The sequence below is a fragment of the Anolis carolinensis genome, chromosome 3, assembly GCF_035594765.1.
Source record: "Anolis carolinensis isolate JA03-04 chromosome 3, rAnoCar3.1.pri, whole genome shotgun sequence".
NCBI classification, from domain to species: domain Eukaryota; kingdom Metazoa; phylum Chordata; class Lepidosauria; order Squamata; family Dactyloidae; genus Anolis; species Anolis carolinensis.
This window is the reverse complement of record NC_085843.1, coordinates 167,639,571-167,665,219: the sequence shown is the minus strand read 5'-3', so window position 1 is coordinate 167,665,219 and position 25,649 is coordinate 167,639,571. Positions and strand designations below refer to the sequence as shown.

The 25,649-nt window shown below is 41.1% G+C and overlaps 1 protein-coding gene across 16 annotated transcripts in view; it reads left to right on the top strand.

Annotated features, from left to right (window-relative positions):
* Window positions 1–25,649, top strand: part of phyhipl (phytanoyl-CoA 2-hydroxylase interacting protein like) — a 286,238-nt gene that overhangs the window by 132,342 nt on the left and 128,247 nt on the right. For 14 of the 16 annotated variants that reach the window (XM_062977363.1, XM_062977354.1, XM_062977366.1 and 11 more), the window contains one exon: window positions 8,857–22,407. The exons of the other annotated variants lie outside the window; for them this stretch is intronic. In XM_062977363.1, the coding sequence (XP_062833433.1) occupies window positions 17,184–22,004 (4,821 nt within the window). In that variant the 5' untranslated portion in view covers window positions 8,857–17,183 and the 3' untranslated portion in view covers window positions 22,005–22,407. Of the gene's footprint in view, window positions 1–8,856; window positions 22,408–25,649 lie in introns of those variants that run through there. 16 annotated transcript variants of the gene reach the window in all.

Below are 25,649 nucleotides of genomic sequence, written 5' to 3'. Positions count from 1 at the left end.
GCTAAATTCATAAATACAGTAATTGCAACATAACATTACTGTGTATTGAACTACTTTTTTTGTCAAATTTTTGTATAACATGATGTTTTGGTACTTAATTTGTAAAATCAAAACCTAATTTGATGTTTAATAGGCTTTTCCTTAATCCCTCCTTATTATCCAAGGTATTCGCTTATCCAAGCTTCTGCCAGCCCATTTAGCTTGGATAAGAGAGACTCTACTGTAATATAATATATAATATTATATATAAACATTTCTAGGGGATTCACAAGAAACTTTTGCTTCAAAAAGGGCTCCACGGCTGAAAAGGTTTGATAACCCCTGGTCTAAAGAGCCTTTAGGAGCTTTTTTTACCAGAAGAGCAGTGTCTGGTGAGATGGTGAATCTACTATAAGCTTTGTTGTTGCTGTCATTACTGACTTATTGTGACCCTAAAGCAAACTGATTACAGGGCTTTCTCAGCAAGATTTGTTTAGTGGGGTTAGATAATTGTTTTTCTGTTAAACTGAAAGATATGACTTGCTCAAGGTTGCCCAAGGAGGAATTCAAATCTTTGTGTCTAACAATTCTAGTCCAGCATTCAAACCACTAAACCAGTTGGCTTTCTGCTGTATATTTTAGAAGTTATTTAGGAGAGAGCGATCAGTACCTTGGATAAGTCCCTGATACAGAATCTGCTGGCAAGCACTGCAAAAGGATGGGATACAAATGCAAAAGGCTAGTAAATTAACTAACTGGAAATAGGATATAGTAGTGTCTACTTTTAAAAGCATTCATTTCTGTTATTTTCTTGTATCCCAAGAATCAAGGGAATTGTGAGAGATGAGGAAATGAGAATTTCCATCTAAGTTAAAGCAAAGGAAACCTTTTCAGGCGTAACTGTGTCCCTAGCAAATGCTGAACCCGGAGTTTTAAAAGAAACCTGTCTTGTCTATTGAATTGACACCATTTCATTCTGAAACAATTTTGGGTAAATATTTATTCCCAGGAAGTTTGGCCCATACACCTTGTATATCTTATCTCAGCATGCTTGCTAGGAATTAATTTTCAAATACATATTTTTATAACTATACTGCAAGGGTATGACACACTCCCAGTTTTGTTTTGGACTTGCCTCTGATATTTGACTATAGAAGGCAAATGAAAAGAATAAAAGCAACAGAGTTTGGGAAAGTTATGTGTTTTGATCACAACTCTCCAAATCATCCAACCAGTCTGTGGGTGTGTATACAGTGTAATTTGACACCACTCAATGCTATGGAAGTTTGGTGAGGCACCCACACATTTTGGCAGAAGAAGTTAAATACCTAGCAAAACTGTAATCCCCATAATTCTATAGCATTGAGAAATGGCAAACTGCATTACTTTTACAGTGTGCACTAGATGCAACCTCTGTTAAGTAAAGGGCTGTGGCTGGAGGATTCTAAGAGTTGCAGTCCAAAAAAATGTAAAACTTCCAAGCGCTGAAAAATTCTGATTAGGACTACCATCTTGCCTGCTTCATAGGAAATTTGCTACAAAACAGGAGCTTTTTTGTTGAGTTCCAGGGTCAGAGAAGCAGATGGCGAAAACAGAACAGCCTGTCTCAGGGGAGCGTGCTTGCTCCATCAATGTTTAATATTTACACAAATGACCAGCCACTGCCAGAAGGGACAGAGGGTTTAATCTATGCTGACAATCGTGCCATCACCACTCAAGCAGGGAGCTTTGCAATGATTGAACAGAAGCTCTCTGAAGCTTTAAGTGCTCTTACTGCCTATTACAGGAAAAACCAGCTGATTCCTAATCCATCTAAAATGTAGATGTGTGCTTTCCATCTTAAGAACAGGCAAGCATCTCAGGCACTGAGGATTACCTGGGAAGGAATCCCACTGGAGGACTGCAGCACACCAAAATACCTGGGAGTTACTCTACACCAGTGATGGCCAACCTATTACACGCGTGTCAGCACTGACACACCTAGTCATTTTTGCTGCCATATGCAGATTGATTGGATGACTATGTCTTTTGTGGCCAAATCTGGTGTGATTTGGTCCAGTGGTTTTGTTGTTTACTCCATGGGGATTATGCACATTACATTTATATACAGTAGAGTCTCACTTATCCAACACTCGCTTATCCAACGTTCTGGTTTATCCAACACATTTTTGTAGTCAATGTTTTCAATACATTGTGATATTTTGGTGCTAAATTATTAAATACAGTAATTACTACATAGCATTACTGCGTATTGAACTACTTTTTCTGTCAAATTTGTTGTATAACATGATGTTTTGGTGCTTAATTTGTAAAATCACAACCTAATTTGATGTTTAATCAGCTTTTCCTTAATCCCTCCTTATTATCCAACATATTCACTTATCCAACATTCTGCCGGCCCGTTTATGTTGGATAAGTAAGACTCTACTGTATATATTATATCATTCTGTTATTATTCTATTATTATTGTAGTATATTATCATATTATTACCATTATATTATTATTATATTATTATTATTATATTGTTCATTATTCATGACTACATTGAAACTAGAATAGAGAGAAATCAGCGTGGAAACTGCAAGAGGTACCATAGATTGTTGTACATGGAAATAATGGTAGTAAATAGTTTTTGATTTATTAAATACAGTTATATATTACAATTATGTATTTTTATTATTTAAACTATATATATTGCGAAATTGTGGTTTTTTCTCAAAGTGACACACCACCCAAGTCATGCTAGGTTTTTTGGTGAATTTTGACACACCAAGTGCAAAAGGTTGCCCATCATTGCTGTAGACCGTGGTCTGACTTATAAGAAGCACTGCTTGAATATCAAGCAAAAAGTGGGTGCTAAAAAGCTGACTGACACAACCTGGGGGTCACAACCAGATTCAGTGAAGACATCTGCCCTTGTGCTTTGCTACTCTGCTGCATGCCCAGTGTGGAATATATCTCACCACATTAAAACAGTGGATGTGGCTGTTCATGAGACATGTTGCATTATCTCAGGATGTCCACGCCCAACACTGCTGGAGAAATTATAATGTTTAGCTGGTATTACACCATCTGACATCAGTCGGGAAGTAGCAGCCTGTATTGACAGGACCAAGGCATTGATATCTCTGGCCCAACCTCTGTCCGGATGTCAGCAAGCATGCTAATGGCTTGAATCAAGAAACAGCTTTCTAAGATCTACAGAGATACTCACAGGAACACCTCAACAAGCAAGAGTCTAAAAGCGACAGGTTAAAACCCAGAACCTCAATCCATGGCTGACACCAGATGAGAAACTCCCACCTGGACACACAGAAGACTGGACGACTTGGAAGGCACTGAACAGACTTCATTCTGGCACCACGAGATGCAGAGCTAATCTTAAGAAATGGAGCGACAAAGTGGAATCCATGACATGCGAGTGTGGAGAAGAGAAAACCACAGACTACTTACTACAATGTAGCATGAGCCCTGCCACATGCACAATGGAGGACCTTCTCATAGCATCACCAGAAACACTCCAAGTGGCCAGCTTCTGGTCAAAGGAAATCTAGTATAATGTCTTTAACTTTGTATGTGTGTGTTTTTAAATATAGTATAACTGTACCCTCAATTCGCTTCTGACATGATAAATAGAAACTGGTTGTGAAGGGGCTATTTGCTTCTAAACACTGAAACTGTGAAGGCACGGAGCAGTCAAATATGAAGTTACTAGGGCTGCTTTATGAGCAAGCATAAGGAAATAACACCAACCAGAAATATATAAATAAATAAATAAATAAATAAGCATCTTCTCATCACAAAATACCGAATGTTTTGGACACTTAAGCAGCAAATTGTACAAGCTGTGAATTCTTGCTGTCTCAGCTAGTCTCCTCCAAACTGTCAGTCCGTGTAAGTAGTGAGAAACCAAGAAGACTGAACAGCCAAAGAATCTCTCTCAGCAAATCATCTCCCACGAGAATCACACCCTGCTAGAAGCTGTGTATAATTTCCCATATATGGAATTTACAATGCACTTTGCAAATATCCGTACACACTGCATTTTGTAAACATCCATGCTGCAAATGAAGGTATTAATATTAATGCTTCTCTGAGCCAAGAGAAATAATTATCTGAAGCTCGTTTTGCCCACCACTCATTTTTAGATTATTTTTGTTGTTTTCTATTTTTAAAAAGTGAAAACTCATCGTTGCAATATTTATGGAATTCACTAGCTTGTGATGTAAACAGAGAACAGCAGGTAGGATTTACCAAGTGATGGCACAAAACCGTACCTGGATATCCTAATCCCTTGTTATTTTACAGTTGAACTCATTCCCTTTCCCCAGACACTTGGCTGTTACATAATGTTTGATTATATAAGTGAGAAAAGTTTAATTTACATAATCATCAGCCCTGTAATACGGTGCTTACAATGGGCAGATCTTTGTCAAATGCCCTGAGCTAGAAATTAACTGTGACTTGTAGAAGATTGGCTTATGTTTCATTATTAATATTGATGAGAAATCCAGAACTTGGCCTGAGGCCATCATTCATTTCCAAAAATAGAACTGACTATTTGTTTTTATAATGATAATTAGAATGTAAGCTAAGTAATTAAATAAGTGACTGTAACCACAATGCCCAAAAGAAAAAATCCCTAAAGAAAAAAAATGCTAAGATGTATATAACAGAGTTTTCCATACCTTGGCTCAGTCCTTAATCAGAATGGAGACTGCAGTCAAGAAGACTGGGCACCTTATCACTTATACCCTGTCTTTGGCACTTTTTGCCTACTGGTGCCTATGGGCCCTATCACATGATGCATGGTACATTTCATTGGAAACTAGTCATAGGCACTCATTGGCAAGCAATCTGCTGTGAGTTCTTTTTGAAAAATGGGAATCAATTGAATTCAATCATCTTTAAATTTGGTTCACGCATCAAAAGTGCAGTTTTTTATGTGTGATGGGCAGCAGACCTGACTGCATCTCATCTTCTGTGCCAGTGACATGTCTTTCAGGGTGTATTTTGAGGATGGTCTTTTCATCCTGCTCAGTTTTCCTTTGCCAAAATGGTTGGCAGTCAGCGAAAAACCATGAGTAAAGCCATAAATTATTGTTTCCTTTTTATTGTTATTTTTTAAAGTTCGGAACTGCATAGCTTCATAGGAACAAAAATATGTTTTTCCATTTCTCCTTTGGGACTGAGACCACAAACTTGCATAGTTGGGCAAGATCTGCAAATAAATAAAATAAAATAAAATAAAATAAAAGGAAGACATTGACATAGCGCAGTGGCTCCAAACCTGTGGATCCCCAGATGTGTTGGCCTTCAACTCCCAAAAGTCCTAACAGCTGGTAAATTGGTTGGGATTTCTGAGAGTTGTAGACCAAAACACCTGTGGACCCACAGGTTGAGAATCACTGACATAGTGGAACATGGGGAGGAGTCTTCTTTCAGCTGTGTGATAAGTTTGATGCACATTATTTTATTGTTTTATTTGATATGGAAAGAAGGGAAACGTGTGATGTGGTAAATAGGTATCCAGTCCTCATCTTGTGTTATTCAATGACAGGTTGCCCCCTTACAAATGTGTTTTTCAAGGTGTTTGTGATACTGTTCTAAAACTGGGAAGTGCAGCTACGTAGGAACTATAAGATCTTGAAGTGTAATAATATACCATTGACTATTAAAAGTTAGAATCATCCATGTCATTGCATCCCCCATTTTTATTAATGGTTCTGAAAACTGGACAAGGACAAAGACTGTTAGGGAGAAAAATCAACTCATTTGAAATGTGGTGTTGTAAGAGAGAATCTACTGCTAGGAAGACCATCAATGAATCCTAGAAAGAAAAATCAAGCATTAAATTTTCCCAGAAGTCAAGATGATTAAACTGGGACTGTTGTACTTTAGCCATATTATGAGAAGATATAACTCATTAGGAAAGACAATAACACTTGGGAAGGAGGAAAAGAGGAAAACTACATCCCAGATGGAGCCCTGGTAGCGGTGTGTTAAAGCACTGAGCTGCTGAATTTGCGGACCGAAAAGTTGCAGGTTCAAATCCCGGGAGCGGAGTGAGCACCCGCTGTTAGCTCCAGCTTATGCCAACCTAGCAGTTCGAAAACATGCCAATGTGAGTAGATCAATAGGTACTGCTCCGGCGGGAAGGTAACTGTGCTCCATGCAGTCATGCCGGCCACATGACTTTGGAGGTGTCCATGGACAACGCTGGCTCTTTGGCTTAGAAATGGCTATAAGCACCAAACCCGAGTCAGACATGACTGCACTTAACGTCAGGGGAAACCTTTACCTTTACCTTACATTCTAGATATATGGATTAATCAAGGAAGCCATGACCCTGAGTTTGCAAGGACTGTTGATGATAGGATGACTTGGACACCTCTCATTAATACAACCACCATAAGTTGAAGTTGACTTTATGTCAGTTAACAAGTAACTTTTATTGGGCCAACTAGAAGGTGGCAAAAATGTTGTGTAATCTTTTGGGTTCTTCAGAACACTTCGTCATGGTAAACAGGGAGGTTAAGAGGAAAAAATATACCAGATGATCAAGTCGTGGAGCCTGCATTCAATCATAACTATGTTGGGAATGGTCTGGCCTTCCAGATCTTGTTGGACTGCAATCCCCATTTCCTAAATTATATAGGCAATGGTGAAGGAAGCTGGAAGTTGCTGTGCAACAACATCTGAAGGACACCCTCGCTTATAGAATAAAATAATAATGTGTTAATAATTTTGGCACTTTGTATCAGTGGAGCCCCGGTGGCGAAGTGTGTTCAAGCGCTGAGCTGCTGAATTTGCAGACTGAAAGGCCCCAGGTTCAAATCCGGAGAGTGGATTGAGTGCCTGCTGTTGCTCCAGCTTCTGCCACCCTAGCAGTTCGAAAACATGCCAATGTGAGTAGATCAATAGGTTCCGCTCCGGCGGGAAGGTAAGGGCGCTCCATGCAGTCATGCCGGCCACATGACCTTGGAGGTGTCTACGGACAACGGCGGCTCTTCGGCTTAGAAATGGAGATGAGCACCAACCCCCAGAGTCAGACATGACTGGACTTAACATCAGGGGAAACCTTTACCTTTACCTTATCCGTGGCTGTATGTCACCATTTCTGCAGTCTGTCCCACATTCTGCTACAAACAGGTCATATCACAAACTGGTCAAACATCTGTCAACAGATCTTAGCTCAAATTTGACAGCATACATGGAGCAATTTCCTTGTCATCCAGCCCCATATAATTTTGAATTCCTGTTTAAATGAAAAGCAGAAGCAGTTCTGCCGCTACTATGCAAAACTAGTGCAGATTTTCATTGTGCTGTGGTCTACATGCTCTGAAGACACCATATTGATCTTGGAAACTGAGCAGGGTCAGCAATGGTTAGAACTTGGATGGGAGATTGCCAATAAATACCAGGTGCTTTAAGCAATATTTTCAAAAGAAGGAACTGGCAGAACCATCTTTGAGTATTCCTTGTCTTAGAAAACATATGAATTGTCAATGTAAGATTTGTGTAAGGTGAATGTTTAAATGTAATTTGTGATGTGCATTGATTTTACTGACGTCTCCCAGTGTCCGTTCTATGCTCCAGAGCTTCCAAGCTCCAAAAGCTTCTTCACAAAGCTGACATGAAATTCATAGGGTCATCATAAGTTAACAGATGACTCAAAAGTGTGCATGTGCACACACACAATTCTCTACTAGGTTTAGGCCATTTCTTCTTTCATTTGACTATTAGGGAAGCAATTTGCATGATATTTCAGTTTGGTTTTAGTTTGGTTTCAACGAGTTATACATTGAGGGGGTCACTGAAATTAGTGGGATTTGAAACCAGTTAACTTCTGTTTTGCTCGTGCTCATTTTAGTTATAATTCGGGCCTTTACCCAGTGGTAATATGTAGCTTTTGGTAATACAATAGAATTAAGTGGTATTTAACTACAGAGAGAACCTACCTCTTGTCCCCACGTTTAGAAATCAATTCAAAACTCTTGAAAAGAAGTAGATAATGTTGGTTTCAAACATTCCATGAACAAAGCTCACCATTAAATAATTTGGCCTAATGCGCAGCTTGCGCACATTAATGGTTATACACTTATAAGTTATCAAGCTATGACTCAAATCCCTTTTACGATGATAAATTATGTGTTTCTTTGTATTTGGTGGTATACACAGGTTCACTACCACACTAAAGAGCAAACAGGTCCATTAACTTTTTTTTCATGGCTGTTTTAAGAAACTTGTTTGACATTCTCTTCAGTTCTGATTGCTTTCACATGGAAATGGATGCCCAGATTTACACAAATTAAGATAAAAATATTTGGGACAGAAAGACCCAAAAACAGAAAGACATGTTACTGGGATGCAATGTATTCACCACAGTGTAGAACATGTCGGTTCTCTTCACTTTCTCCTGCAGGAGCCAGGTTACATGGCTCTTTAGTTTTTTAAAAAATGCTTTCTTGGCTAATTAGCACTACTAACTAATGGATTGGGTTTTTTATACAAGTCAATTAGCAGCCTCTCTTAAACTGAGTCCTTAATTTAACAAGAAATTATATTGATCCAGGTGATATTTTGAGACAATTTGATGGAGATAAAAGGTTCCCATGATTAAATAACTGTAAATCCTTCCCATTGGGGAAAATAGCCACAAGCTCATTTAGTGTATTCAGAGAGGTAAGTGTATATTGTTTACAGCCTTGCTGTGAACACTGAATACTGATCTACAGGGAAAATACTAATTAAAAATCTTATCAGTTATACCCTAAGTGAGATTTAGAGGACAGCCAATGTAGTGTAGTGGCTTGAGCATTGGAAGATGGCTCTGGAGAACAAGGTTTGAATCAGGGTTGTTGTATGTCTTTCAGGCTGTGTGGCCATGTTCCAGAAGTATTCTCTCCTGACGTTTTGCCCACATCTATGGCAGGCATCCTCAGAGGTTGTGAGGTATGGATAAACTGAGGCAAGGAAAGGAAAAAATATATATCTGTGGAGAGTCCAGGGTGTGGCAAGAGTCCTTTGTCACTGGGAAGCCAGCATTAATGTTTCAGTTAATCACCCTAATTAGCATTGGAAAGGTTTGTCTCTTGTCTGGGGGGATCCTTTGTTCAGTCAATAGCCGTCCTTGGGGCTCCTCTACCTTCAGAGTGTTGGTTCCCATCTACTGTTTTGATTTTAGAGTTTTTTAATACTGGTAGCCAGATTTTGTTCATTTTCATGGTTTGAATCACTGCTCAGCCATGGAATGACACTGGGCAAGTCAAGTTATCTCCACCTTGGAAGAAGACAAAAGCAAACCTTCTCCGAAAAGTTTTGCCAAGAAAGCCCAGTGATAAGTCAGAAAAGTCTTAAAGGCAGACAACAACAATAGTAACAAGATTTGAAGTTACCCAAAAGTTCAGTAGTTCCTCAAGTAAAGGACTAGTTGTTTGAGAGACCTCCTAGTCTCACTTAGGGCCCTTCCACACAGTCATATAATGCAGAATATCAAGGCAGAATACCACACAATATCTGCTTTGAATTGGGTTATCTGGGTCCACACTGTCATATATTCCAGTTCAAAGCAGAAAATGTGGGATTTTAGTCAGCTGTGTGGTGATGGCCTTCTTGAGGCTGCTCCCAAAGTTTGAAATTCCCTCCTAGGGAGGCCAGGATGACTCCCTCTTTGATGCCTTAAAGGTTCCCCCTGACATTAAGTCCAGTCGTGTCCAACTCTGGGGGTTGGTGCTCATCTCCATTTCTAAGCTGAAGAGCTGGCATTGTCCGTAGACACCTCCAAGGTCATGTGGCCAGCATGACTGCATGGAGTGCTGTTACCTTCCCGCCGGAGCGGTACCTATTGATCTACTCACATTTGCATGTTTTTGAACTGCTAGGTTGGCAGAAGCTCGAGCTAACAGCGGGTGCTCACTCCACTCCCCAGATTTGAACCTGCAACCTTTCGGTCCATAAGTTCAGCAGCTCGGCATTTTAATACGCTGCGCCATCAGGGGCTAAGATTTTATGAATTGACTATGAAGGGTCTTTAATTATGTGTTGCTTCCTTGCCGCTGCCCCCCGACTCTACATCTTACAAAATATGTCCTCTCCAGGCATTTTCTTTGTCCCCCTGCATGATTGTATGATATTCTTGATCAGAAGTTCTTCATTTCAATAGGATTCACTGTTATCCATGGTTTCAGATATCTAGAAACATGAATTCCAGAAACATATTGTCATGGATATGTAGGTTGGAGTATATTCTGTTTTTAATTAATTCTATAGACTTTTCACACTATAGTGTTTTTTTAAACAAAAATGTGTTTTTATTAATGTATTATTAATGGCCTTAAGTGTAGAAACAAGAACATATAAAGAATACCTTATTAGAGAAAATGAAGAATGGAAATTAAAAGGGCGGGAAGAATTGGAGATTAATGATTGGTTTCGATATCACCAGTTGCATGAAAGATATAAAAAAGATATGAGGGTTGGTTTCGCAACTAAAAAATCAGAACTGGAAAGAATATGGGAAAAGGGAAATAAAGGGTTAATATCCAGATTATACAAATACATATTAAGTTATAATATGGAGGATAATACAGTCAAGACAATAATGATATCCTGGGCCAAGGACCTAGGTAGGCCAATAGAATTGGATAACTGGGAGTACCTATGGAACAAAGAATTCAAATTCACAATATCTGGATCAATTAGGGAGAATCAATATAAAATGTTTTATAGATGCTATATCACCCCAGCAACATTGGCAAAAATAGATAAATCACAACAAGGTATTTGCTGGAGGTGTAGGAAACAGAAAGGGACATTCATCCACATGTGGTGGACGTGTATGACCATACAGGCATTTTGGGACAAGGTAATTAAAGAGACTAATAAAATGCTACATAATAAGATTTTAAAAAGCCCAGGATTGTGTCTATTAGGTCTACATAGAGAAAACAATAACCAAAAGGACCAAGAAATATACCAATATAGCTTTGCGGCAGCAAGATTGACCATAGCCAAAGACTGGAAAGGGGAAAAAGGTTTAACTAAAAAGGATTGGAGAGAAAGAATGCGGGAATATATGCTAATGGCCAAACTTACCAACAATAGGAAGAACAAAAGTAATGAAGACTTTTTAGAAACATGGAAGCTGGCCATAGCATATCTGAATAAGGAGTCAGTAACATAGAGGAGTTCCATTAGGAATTTAGGGTTACTATTAACAAGGATAGATAAATTGGCTTAAAGGCTTCATAGTGCTTCAGGGTTGGAAGTCATGGTGAAGGGTGCACGGGTGTGGGGAAGGGGTTTTATTTTATGTGGGATAGGGGTTTTGGGTGCGTGCAGGGTTTGTTGTGTGTAATACGTTGTATGTTTTTGTTTTGTTTGAATGTTAGGGTAAACTCTTATATTTAATTTCTAAAAAAAAATATGAGTAGAAATCTGGATTGAGAGTGGTGGATGACATGTGGAAAGAGCAGTTCTATATGTTTTGAGTAACAGATAATAATATGTACTGTGTTAGAATTGGCAGGCTGGTTGACTAATGTAGATATGCATGTACATTTCAAAATGATTGTTATCTGACTATATTTGCGATAATTTGCTGTTTTGTTATGTAACGTTTCATTAATAAACTGTTTACCCACAAAAAAATAAAATAAATAAATATTGGTCTTAATTACTTGCTAGCTTCCTAGGGTTTCACTGTTAAAGAAAAAAAGTGGATTATAAATGAATAAAATAAATTATCCTCATTGTCATCATCACCAAAATGTAATGTATGACCATCACAGTTCCAGTGAGGGTGAGACTGTACTGATGAAGACTTTTTCTGAAGTAACCCTCAAGCAATGATGGGAGGAATATTTTTTAAATGGCCCAAAAGTGTGTTTCTTGAGTATCAGGAAATCATGATGATAAATGGTTAGACTTTGGACTATGACCTAGACTTGTGAAATTTTTAAATGATGTTTTATAGATTATGTTTTAATTATCTGTTTTAATTGGAATTTTTTTCTATAATTGTTGCTTTGGTATCTAATGATTGCCGGTTGTGAATCTGCCTCGAATCTCCCCCCCCCCCCCCGCCCCAGCCCCACCGGGAGTGAGAAGGACAGGATACAAATGTATGAAATAAATAAATAAATAAATAAATAAATAAAGAATGTTTCCTGTGCAGTAAAACCTTGTACAATTTTGTGCAGAATAAATCCTGAACTGTGAATGTTTTTGAAGACTGTGACACAGCAGGAAAAATGGCTGAAATTGCTTCCTCTGAGTAAAAAATTAACAAAGAATTACAGCCGTATCTTACTATGAAAAAAAATCTTCCTGAAGAGGTTTGTAGAGCAGCTGCATCTCCCCTGAGGCTGCGAAATATTCTTCCTGAAGAGGTTTGGAGAATTTCCTCTCGTACAACCTCCCAGGCAAGCTGTAAAATCTCTCTTGACATCTGATGACTCAATTGGATTTTGCTGCTGCTGTTATATATGTTATGATTCATAGTGTTGCCTGGAGAAGAGGTTCCATTTGTATTTTAATGGGTGCATTAATTTATACACACATGTGTGTGCCTGTGCTCAAGTATACATATGCATAATGCACACAAAGGCACATAGTTTATTAAAAGACAGCCTGCAAAGGGATCTTGTAACATCTTAGATATTAATAAAGGGAATGGAGTTGTAAGATCAAGCTTTCATGGAATTAGGATTTATCATATCATCCCACTATTATCCTATAGTTGTGTTAGCTTTACTAATGGCTACATACTGCATTGAGCACATTCAATATCACACCACTCTTCAGTCACACTATTGTGCCAGTTCACCAAAGTGTGGTCCCATGATCACACTTCCACACACTTTATGGCCTCCGGTGGAGCCTCCGGTGGCCTAGGGGATAAAAGCCTTGTGACCTGAAGGTTGGGTTGCTGATCTGAAGGCTACCATGTTTGAATCCCACCCGTGGAGAGCGTGGTGGATGAGCTCCCTCTATCAGCTCCAGCTCCATGCGGGGACATGAGAGAAGCCTCCCACAAGGATGGTAAAAACATCAAAACATCCGGGCGTCCCCTGGGCAACGTCCTTTCAGACAGCCAATTCTCTCACTCCAGAAGCAACTCCAGTTGCTCCTGACACGAAAAAAAAATTTATGACCTCACTTTTTGTATGATTGCAGTTCATTTATCGATATTTGTAGTGCAATTGTTCGATTTCAGTATTAAGATGCACACACACACAAAAAGGAAAGGAAAGGAAAGGAAAGGAAAGGAAAGGAAAGGGAAAAAAAATCAGGTTGGGAATAGCAAGAGGGAGGGAGCAGAGAAAAAGAAACTCAACCACTGACATAACATTACAGAAATGGAAGAGACCCATTGCACTAAGGTGGGTGATGTGAACACAGTGGGATAAAAAGCAATTCATAGGTTTTACCCATCAATAGCTAGGGATAGGACAATCATGTAGAGAGAAGCAAGCCATTAGTAGGTGCACATGGTGTCATGTGATAGAGACCATCATCAGGTGCAATGCTGGTTTGTCTACTTCATGTGATAAAGTTCTTAGCTGCTTCTGAGGAAGTATTTATTTATTTACAGTATTTATATTCCACCCTTCTCACCCCGAAGGGGACTCAGGGCAGATCACATTATACATACATAGGGCAAACATTCAATGTCCATAAACACATCAAACAGAGACCGAGACAGACAGACGCAGAGGCAATTTAACCTTCTCCTGAGGGGGATGTTTGATTCTGGCCACAGGGGGGAGCAGCTGCTTCATCATCCACTCTGACGGCACTTCCTCATTCCAGGTCATAAATTAGTTAAACTTGCCTCCCCACTTTTATAAGTGGTACCTTATTTCCTACTTGATAGATGCAACTATCTTTCGGGTTGCTAGGTCAGCAACGAGCAGGGGCTATTTTTTATTTTTAATTGACAGGTGCTCACCCCGCCATGGGCTGGCCTCGAACTCATGACCTCATGGTCAGAGTGATTTATTGCAGCTGCTCAACAGCCTGCGCCACAGCCCGACCCAGCCCCTTTTTGGTCTACAAAAGTTCATGCTTATACTACTAATGTTGTTCTCTCTCTTGGGCCCTATCAGGCAGGTGTAGGGCTCCGTTTCCATTTGCTTCACAAACAGAGTCTCATGGAAGCCATCACATGATATAACGGCACTTTCGTGGGACTCCGCGGGGCTCCGTTTCTGCAGCACATGGAGATGGAGCCCTACACCCATCTTCAGGAGTTGGGTGGCTGCCTGACTCCAAAGAAAGAAAAGTGAAAGAAAGCAGGAGAAAGACAGTCGGTAAGAACGTGGGATGGTTGGCCATCTCACAAGACGGGAAAAGACGGGAGAGTTCCCTACACTTTCCCTTGCTTTCCTCCCACTCATGGGATGAAGTCCTAAGTCTCAAAGCTGCTATAAGATCCTCTGCATATGGACATTCTAGACAATATTGTAGTGTTGTCCATGGTGGATTTATTGGATCGGTTGGTCATGATCCTTGACATGTTATCTGAATTATTGCTGTCTACATACCCTGTTTCCCCAAAAATAAGACATCCCCTGAAAATAAGACCTAGTAGAGGTTTTACTGAATTGCTAAATATAAGGCCTCCCCTGAAAGTAAGACCTAGCAAAGCTTTTGTTTGGAAACATGCTCGCCAAACAGAAAATCAGAGCATGCAGGATTGGTAAATGTACGTACCCTAGATTGTTGTACATGGAAATAATAACAGTAACAAGAAATTCTTGATAGGATTCACAGTTTGTCTGGTTATGCTGGTTTATGATGACAACTACTGTATAGTTTATGATAAATGTTCCTTTTTTGTTCAACTATAAATATGAATTCTTCTTCATGGAAAAATAAGACGGTTTGCTGCCATAGTAACTCATAAAAGTGGTGATTTTCAGATGTTCTCCGACTGCTATAAGAACAGCAAAAAAATAGCGATCAAAACTATAAAGGGCCAACTAAAAAGTATTGTACAACAGAATCATAAGCTTGTTTGCTCAAATGTTTTGCTATATCCCTTTGTCTTAATCCATGGTATATTTGCATAAAATTGCAGCCATCGTATTTGCTTTCCTGTTAAGCAAAATGTTTAGAAATCACAACTTATTTGAGTGGAAATGTAACAAAAAGAGACATACTAATTGAATGGTTGTAATAATAAAAATGACTTTCTAACATATTATAATAATCACTTTCCGTTAACTGTCACAGTATAAATTAAAAAAAGCTCTGTGAAGAAAATCCAAGGAGTTGAACAGTTGGTCATAGCTGGAACCCCAGGATGCCTTGAGTGATGTATTATGTCCTAGGCTTCTAACAAACTACATCATGGGACATACTTTAATGAGGCCTGCCCCATGATTTAAGGTATATCTGCATTGTAAAATTAATGAGAGTAGACGCTACTTTAACTAACATGGCTCATTATTGTAGAATCATGTGAATTGTAGTTTTACAAGGGCTTTAGCCTTCTCTGCCAAAGAGGCTGGTGCTTTACCAAGCTACATATCCCAGTATCTCATAGCATGGCAGTTAAAATGATATCAAATTGTATTAATTCTACAGTGCAGAGCCAACTTTCGTTACAACAATTGACTATCCTGCTACAAATGGTCATTCTTGATGGAACATTTAACCACTTATAGGTGGACAGAATGCATGGAATTAATATTACTTTGAGCAAAGGTGAATCCCTTAAAAGACAGTTAGGAGGCACAGACTAGTAGTTCTCATATTTCTAATGGAGCTCAGGCTAGCTAACCCATCTGAAGGTCTAAATGAACATTTTATTGCATGAAAAGTTCACCTTACAACCACATGGTTTTCTTAAATGACTACTCCTCTTTACTTCTGTACAATCAGTTGGTTTTACACCACAATACTGTTTGGAATAATATTTGAAACATTGAGAAATAAAGATTGCTTCCCAACCTGCAACCTGACTCCATCCCCTTGGGTTCTATCTCTGATGGATAATCTTTCTTCTCAATATATGGCAAGAAGAAAGGAATCCACTGTAGTCTCCATGCAAGACTTTTCTTATATTCTTGCTTGAATGCTTTCTACTCTAGAATCTGGTTTTTGTCTATATGGACCCATTCATCCAACTATTTGACAGTTCTGCAACTTCTCCCTTTCCTGAACTAAACAAAAAGAAGATTCAGTTTTGATGCCTTTTAAAAGATTTATATAATGTAATTATAGTGAAAATCAAGTTCAAAAAACTTCTCTCACTTTAGCACACCCTATGGTTTCAAAGGACTATTTCTATCAGAAACCATATACAGTAGAGTCTCACTTATCCAAGACTCACTTATCCAAGGTTCTGGATTATCCAATGCATTTTTGTAGTCAATGTTTTCAATATATCGTGATATTTTGGTGCTAAATTTGTAAATACAGTAATTACAACATAACATTACTGCATATTGAACTACTCTTTCTGTCAAATTTGTTGTATAACATGATGTTTTGGTGCTTAATTTGTCAAATCATAACCTAATTTGATGTTTAATAGGCTTTTCCTTAATCCCTCCTTATTATCCAAGATATTCGCTTATCCAAGCTTCTGCTGGCCCGTTTAGCCTGGATAAGTGAGACTCTACTGTATGTCCTTTGCTCATAACTATGACCCACTGTCACATAGTAAGTATTTGCATTGTTTTCTACATCATTAGTTACCATCTTTGCAGTAACTGCTGAGAATTTATTCCCCACTATTTTCCCAAGCATAGCAGTTATACATAATTGTCATGGAGCCAGATCCCAGGGCTGAATTTCCAAGCCCTGAATCTGACTTCATAACATAAAACAACCCTGCAAGCACCTGGCGGGAGAAGATAAAATGAGCCTGGGAACTCAGAGTTGAAAGTATAAACAATTATAATTGCTGTAGTGTGTGGGAATAGAAATCATGGTAGAAATGTGATCCAGAAGGTGGGGCTTGATGATGATATTTGCGTGTGATATTACGTTGCATCAGAAGTGATAAAATTAGATGTATGTAAACATTAGGTCATTCTCGACTTTTCCAAAGTCATGTATTATTCAATAAAGATTGAATTTGAGAGCAGCTATCTTTGATCTGCGTTCAGACTGATCCTTTGAAGTGAGCCTGACATTAAAGTCGAGAATCCATTTCTCACCCTCCTGCGGAATTCGCAGTGAAGTGATAATGAGTGAAGAAGGAGATCAAAGCCCAAATGGGGCAGAGAGGCCTTTGCAAGGGGCCCGGCCGAGGAGAGAAGAAACGCTGCAAGCCATAGCTTCCTCTACGGGATACCCCAGGCCGAACGGCGTGACCCAGAGAATTCCCAGGGGAGGAAGAGGCGTCTCTGCGGCTGCAGAAACCAGTTGGGGATCTGGAGGAAGTATGCCGGAGACCGTGGCCCTGCGGTTATCCATCCTGGAAACTAATTTATCCAGGCTGTCGGAAACCGTGGGGAGATTGGTGCCATTATTGGAAGAGAATCTCCAAAAGGAGCCCAGCCGATATGGCGCCGAGAGAGAACCAAGTAAAGAAGGAGATTGGAGCCAGAGGGGCCAGCGAGCGTCAACGCAGAGTCCCGTGGCGGCAAGGGACGAGGGAGATGAGGAATACTGGCGGGAGCTGGAGTTCCGGGACAGAATGGCGCGAGAAGTGGAGCGTCAGCGAGCCCTGGGAACTCTGAGGCCGCCATCTCCAACAGAGCTCCCAACCCCCCGAATGGGCGTCGGGGTGGAAAGGCCACTGGGGCCAGGGATCGGGTCCAGTGGATTTGCAGACGAAGGCGGAGAGGAGCGGGGGATCCAGGAAGAGGAGGAGGATGTGCCGTACGACGAGGAAAGGCGAGATGAGGGGGCTACAGCAAGGCCAGTAGGCGGATGGGCGGAAGAGCCGACAGCGGCGGCAGACTTTCGGGAGCCGCGCAGAATGACCACCGGAGTGGGGCGCGGCGTGTTCCAAGGAGCCGCCCGAGGAAACCTGATGCAACCCTTCCCCATGCCTCCCAGACAGCATCAACGGGCTGCAGAATGGGTGCCTAGAAGGGAAGATCTCAAACTAGAATACGGAGGGGAATCAGATGAACTGAACTTTTTTCTAATTAGCATCAGAGGATACATGGAAGACAATGCACACACATTCCCCTCCGAGGCAAGCAGGGTTCGAGCCATCGGCAACACACTAAAGCGAGGAGCAGCCAGCTGGTATGTGCAGCTTCATGCCAGACGCGACCCATGCCTGAGGTCAGTGCCCCGCTTCCTCGCCGCACTGGAAAACCGGTTCAGAGACCGGCTAGAGCAATTGAGGGCTCGAGACCAGCTGAAAGGAATAAAGCAGAGGGACAAAACAGTGCCCGAGTACGCAGAGGAATTCCTTCACCTCGCGGAAAGGGTACCAGAATGGTCTGAAGTGACCAAAGTGGAGTTATTTAAAGAGGGACTGCGCCCCGAGATTTTCAGCTGGGCAGCGCACAGAGACGACCCCGAAACGCTCCAGGGATGGATTCAACTAGCGGGGCGCGTCGAATCCACCCTGGCCCAAGTAAAGCGCTTCAGGAGCGGCAGCGGCCAGCAAAGACCGGTGGCGAGGGGTCGAGGAGAAACGAGGAAGCAGGAAAGACCCGGAGGGAGGCCGGGGATTCCCTCCAGAGGAGACGACAACAAACCTAAACCGGGATGCTTTGTATGTGGGAAGACGGGCCATCGAGCAGCAGAATGCTGGGCCCGGAAGGGGGAGCCGCCAAAAGCCCCAAAGCCCAAGCCAGCAACCGGGAGGCGCGCGGAAGAGGAGGTGCAGGCCCCAGAATCTTCAGAAAAACTGGTGAGTCGGGACAACCGCATGATAGTAGTGCCCATCTGCCTCTCAGGGCTAGAAAATCGGGCCACCTGCAAGGCATTTGTGGATTGTGGGTGTTCTAGAAATATTATAACCCCGGAGTTAGCAGGAGCGCTGAAATGCCAGCAGATGGCGCTTGACTCCCCAATTGCATTTTCGCAGCTAGATGGATCAGTCGCTGCTGGGGAAGTATCTACAAAGGAAATACGAGGAATCCCATGTAAAATAGGCAAATGGGAAGGAAGAATATCCTTTGTGATAGCCCCTATTGCCACATACCACGTAATATTAGGGATACCATGGCTCGAACAGGCAAATCCTGAAGTAGATTGGAGAGGAAAAAGCCTAGCATTCAAAGAACAGCAGATGCAATGGGAGATAAGCAAAATTGCAGAAGAGGAGGACGAGGAAGATGAAGCAGGGGAAATAGACCCACAGCTATTGCCACCTGAATACAGGGACTTTGTGGATGTTTTCAATCAGAAAGAGGCCAGTAAATTGCCTCCCAAAAGGAATATAGAAGTAGAAATTGAAATAACCCCAGGAGCAAACTTACCCAAACCAAAAGTGTATCCCATGTCTGTGCAGGAGAAGGAGGAATTAAGGAAATACATTGATAAAAACCTGGCGCGAGGCTTCATTAAGCCATCCAATTCTCCTCTCGGGGCCCCAGTGTTATTTAGGAGAAAGAAAGACAACTCCCTAAGATTGTGCATTGATTATCGAAATTTAAACGCAATTACTAAGGACAATAAATACCCTATGCCCTTAGTCAAGGATTTAATTACCGTATTGAAGAAAGGGAGCATATTTACTAAACTGGATTTAATTGAAGCGTATCATAAATTAAGGATCAAACCGGAGGATACTTGGAAAACTGCATTTTCCTGCGCATTCGGCCATTTTGAATACGAAATTTTGCCTTTCGGGTTAAAAAACGGAGGCGGATGCTTTATGCAGCTTATAAATGAAATACTACACCCGTTATTGTACAGAGGGGTATTCATATTTCTTGATGATATCTTGATTGTAACTGAAGATAAGGAAAAGCACGTAAAATTGGTCCGGGAAGTTTTGCAGAGACTAAGAGAAGCAAAGCTGTACGCAAAACTGTCCAAATGTGAATTCAATAAAACTCAAATTGACTTTCTGGGGTATCGGATATCTCCAGAAGGGTTAGCTATGGATCCAGCTAAAGTAGCAGATGTGAAAGAATGGGGAGTGCCTCAAACAAGGAGGCAATTACAATCATTTCTGGGGTTTGCAAATTTTTACAGACCCTTCATAAAAGGTTTCGCGCAAATAACCGCACCCCTTACAGAACTTTTAAAAACAAAAGGGAAAGGGGAGACAGCAAAAGTGAAAGCTCCTGGCGCCAAACTGAGTTGGACGCCAGAATGCCAAAAGGCATTCGAAACCTTAAAAGAATGCTTCACTGAAGGACCCATCCTAAAACACCCCGATATCAGGAGCCCTTTCATAATCCATTGCGATGCCTCAGACTGTGCGTATGGGGCAGTACTATTGCAAAAAGATCAAAATGGGAACTTAAAACCCTGTGGATATTTGTCACGGAAGTTCAGCGAAACTGAAAAAAGTTGGCCAATATGGGAAAAAGAGGCATTAGCCATATTAAAAGCCTTAGAATGCTGGCGACACTTCCTCGAAGGAAGCGGAATCCCATTTGAAATTTGGTCTGACCATAAGAACCTACAGTATTTAAAGTCTCCTAGAAAATTGTCCCCCAAACAAATTAGATGGGCGCAATACTTCAGCAGGTTCGATTTCCAATTAAAGTTTTTTCAAGGGAAGCAGAACGTCTTGGCAGATGCTCTTTCACGCATGCCTCAACACGAAGGCATAACCACAGCAAAAGAGGGGACAATATTCTCTGACAAACAATGGGGCTTAGCTGTCAGGACAAGAGCACAAACCCAAAAGGAGGACATGGCTTTTGTTGAACTCGGCGGGGAAGGAAACTGGGGAAATGAACTTAAACAGTCTTATGAAGGAGATCAATGGATCGCGTCCAACGCAGAAAAGGGGGAACAGAAGGGGGGATTTTGGTTTGTAAACAAGAAACTGTATATCCCAGCAATATTAAGGATTAAGATTCTGCATCGTTTTCACAACAACCAGAGCGCTGGTCATACAGGAATTACAAAAACAACAAAGGCAATAGTAAAACATTGTTGGTGGCCAGGAATGAGGAAGGACATAAAGAATCATGTTGTTCAATGTGATGATTGTGCCAGAAATAAATCGGGAGGAGGGAAGCCTATGGGATTGTTACAAACAGTAGCGGAACCTACCAGACCTTGGGAATGTGTAGCTATGGACTTTGTGGGAGAATTGCCGGTGAGCAAAGGACATCGTTATATTTGGACAGTATTAGACCTGTTTTCTAAACAGGCTCACTTTATAGCGCTGACGAAACTACCATCGGCTGAGAAACTAGCTGAATTGTACATAAATCATATTTACAAACTACATGGATGTCCCAGTAGAGTAGTCAGTGACAGAGGAGTACAGTTCACAGCAAAATTTTGGGAAAAATTCTTGGAAATGCTAGGAGCAGAAAGGAGTCTAAGTTCTGCTTTTCACCCCATGACAAACGGGGCGGTAGAACGTACTCAGCAAACGCTTGGGCAGTTCCTTCGAATGTACTCTAACTTGAGACAAAATGACTGGTCTAGGTGGTTGGCTTTTGCGGAACTAGCCTTTAATTCAACTATACATTCAGCAACAAATAAAACCCCCTTTGAAGTAGTTTACGGGTATGAAATACAGCCTTTACCCCAGTTGCCAAGGTGGACAGAAAATGAGGAAACAGAGGCAGGGAAGTGGAAAACGCAAATGCTAGAATGTTGGAGTCAAGTGACTGCATCCTTAAAGGAAGCACACAAAAAGTATAAAGCGTTCGCAGACAGAAAGAGGGTGGAAGGCGATAAATTAAATAAAGGAGATCTAGTGTGGTTAAGTACCCAAAACATCAAATTGGGGCTACCTTCAAGAAAACTGGGCCCCAAATATATTGGACCATTCAGAATACAGGGTGTTATCAATGAAGTGACTTTCCAGTTGGCATTGCCAAAAAGTTTAGGGAAAATACACCCAGTATTCCATCGCAGCTTACTGAAAAAGTATATGGGGACTTTGGACAAAATGGACACATAGAGTTATTGTTTGATTTGTTTCAGAACTATGATGAAAGAAGAACCGAAGAGGAGGACGAAGAGAACGAGGGCGCCATGTCATGGAGCCAGATCCCAGGGCTGAATTTCCAAGCCCTGAATCTGACTTCATAACATAAAACAACCCTGCAAGCACCTGGCGGGAGAAGATAAAATGAGCCTGGGAACTCAGAGTTGAAAGTATAAACAATTATAATTGCTGTAGTGTGTGGGAATAGAAATCATGGTAGAAATGTGATCCAGAAGGTGGGGCTTGATGATGATATTTGCGTGTGATATTACGTTGCATCAGAAGTGATAAAATTAGATGTATGTAAACATTAGGTCATTCTCGACTTTTCCAAAGTCATGTATTATTCAATAAAGATTGAATTTGAGAGCAGCTATCTTTGATCTGCGTTCAGACTGATCCTTTGAAGTGAGCCTGACACATAATATTTTGCTTAAACCACTCTTAGTAAAGCTATTTTTAGAAAGATACCATTCTTCCCAGGAGGATGGTTATTTAAATATAAACAGGACAACCCTCTCTTTCTGCCTTTGGTGCCTTTACAGCCTTTACAATTGCTCTTTACTGTGTGATGCTTGCATCTTCCTTGCTCAAAACAAACTCTTTTTAGCACCTTGAGCAACATGATCCCCACCCAGAACAGTATTTAATTTAAACAAATGGATCTAAATTTCCTTTGCTAACTATATGCCTGGCAACTGCCAGCTTCATCTTGCCAGGTCTGTCATCATGCCATGGATTTGCATGGCCAAATATCCTAGCAAAAATATTCAAGACTTCATCACTTCCACTTCATTTTTGTACAGTTGAAGGAAATAAAGAGATGTTTGACATAATCCATTTGTGATATCTAGTAGGGCAATCAATGCATGGTCCTAATTGTGTCCTCAGGGAATTAAGGAGTCAGTTGGCATGAATCAAAATACAATCATATTCTAGTGACTGAACAATAGATAGCAATTAAAAGTAGTAGACCACACATCCATAAATCATCATCCAGCATAGCCAAAAAAAAAAAAAGAGCAATAGGTTTTTCAAACATCTTTATAAATGGCACAGGATTAAAATCACTAATTATGGAAAAATATGTAATGTAATGGACCTACTCCTTTGAGAGATATCATTGAAATCACATTTCCTTCATTTCAGTGAGGGCCCTTCCACACAGCCATATAACCCAGAATATCAAGGCAGATAATCCACAAAATCTGCTTTGGACAGGGTTATCTGAGTCCACACTGCCATATAATCCGGGTCAATGTGGATTTTATACATAGCACAGGGTTTAAGGAACTTCCATAAACATTCCCAGATAATTTTATCCTGTTCCTCACATGTTTTTCATATGATTAAATCACTCTTTAAATCACTCTTTAAATTCCTGCTGCATAATAAAAAAAATAGATTCTTGATTTCCCTGAATAGGTTACACATGAATGGATTTAGATATTCAGGTCAAAATATAGAAACGATTCTAAGCTGGGATGCAAATGAAATGTTAAGGAGGGAATCAAGAAGACTACCATGAGTAAAATTAAGCATGGAGCCCCTCGTGGCACAGCGGGTTAAACCGCTGAGCTGCTGAACATGCTGACTGAAAGAAAGAATCCAGGGAGCAGGATGAGCTCCCAGCTTCTGCCAACCTAGCAGTTTGAAAATATGCAAATGTGAGTAAACCAATAGGTACCAGTCCACATGAGGTGTCGGACAATGCCGGCTCTTCGGTTTAGAAATGGAGATGAGCACCAACCCCAGATTTGGACATAATTAGACTTATTGTCAGGAAAAACCTTTACCTTTACCTACTATTGAGCATTGATAATTTGGATGGAAAAAGCACAAAATAATCTGGTTCGTTTTTATTACAATACTAGAGAACCTTCAGAATTTAGCGCTCCTCTCTAAGCATATGATGTGAGTCCTCCTCCACCTCCAAGCTTGGTCCAACAACCACTGATGAGAATGAGGTTTAGTACAAATATGAATCCTCTCACATTATTCTAGGAGTACAGAGCAGCAGTCTGATTGATTTTGGCAGTTGCAGCATGAAATAAGAATTGAAGCTTCAACTGTAGACTGATTTGTTTTAGTGAATCTGATCAACTCTATCTTGATAGTAGTGACACCACCCCATGGTATATTTTGTTTGTGAACTCTGCCATTTGTGTTTTATTGGACTTGCCAAAATTGCAATATTATGTGCCCAGGGCCAACCACCAGTAGTTATGGTTACATACAGTGGCATACCTTGAGCACGTTCTCTTAAATAACAAACAAGCTCTTGATCAATGTTGTACTGCTTAGACCTCAGATAAGGATTACCATATGCACATTAGATATTGTGCATGCATGCTTTGGGCTCATCTACACTGACCACTTAATCAGTGTCTAATTAGATCAGTCCCATGGCAGCTAAATGCTGCACAGAGTGATCTGGCTTAACCTGTCTTAGGACCTCATCACATTAATAATTTTAAGTGTCCTAGATGCTTGCAGGATACTGGAAGCACAGAACCCGCCTGGGCCCATTGGACAACATAGGGCTACTTCCAGTGGAGCTCAGTCCTTCTAGCATCCTGCAAGTGTCCTAGGATACTGAAAAGAGCCTCCTATGTTCTCATTGAAAAGAATGGGGTGAGTGCAGTGGGAAACTGGGCAATGAGGCTTCCTCCCGTTGAAATGGCAGACAAAAGTTTGAGGTAATGAGACAAAGAGAATTCCGGTTGCTGTAGAAAAAGATGTTTATTCTCAGTGGCAAGAGAGAATAAGCAATAGGAAGGACTCCTGTAATCAGGAAAGCGAGGGTACAGAACAAAGGAACACAGGCCTTTTTATACCATTTTTGCCTTCATCTACCTACGTCATATAGGCATTATCCATCACCAATTAGTGTCAAAAAAGTCTTACTTTGCACTTTACTAAAAGCTACTTTTGCATTTTCCTAAAATATAAGCTACTTTCAAGACCTCTGACCCTCCATTAGGCCTTATCTAAGGAATTCCTATCTAGTAGGCTTGCTCAAATAATTCGATTTCCCCGTTACCCGTTATTAATTCGTTACTTTCGTTTGTTTTGAAGCAATATACGGCCTTGATTGTCCACACGTCTGGATATTGCGGTTTCGAACCGCGAGAGGCCGTTTTTTGTTATGTCGTCGTTTTTTTCGTTAGGAAAAAAAGCTTTTGCAAATCACCCAAACTCCCACCATTCAGGCCCTTTCCTTTTGCCCCTCAGCAAAAGGGGCATCACGGGCTCAGCCAATGGGAGGGGGCGAGGGGGAAGGAGGCCGAGGAGGAGGAGGAAGACGGAGGGGGGAAATGGCCGCCGCCGCCGCCTCGCCTCAGCTCAGACCTGGTGTCTCTCTGTGAGGCGGGAAGGCGGCGGATGGAGCCGGGAATGGAGAGACCGAGAGAGACAGAGACACGCAGAGATGGAGGCTGGCGCGGGGCCCGGCGGTGAGGAGGAAGAGGCCCGGGATGTGAGGGGGTGTGGGCCAGGCCCGTCCTCGGCTGCTCCCAGGGAGGGAGGGAGGGAGGACTACGACTCCCAGGGGCCCAGATTCGCACCCTCCCTCCCCCCAATACAGGTCTCCATACGACGCTACATGAACTTGAATGG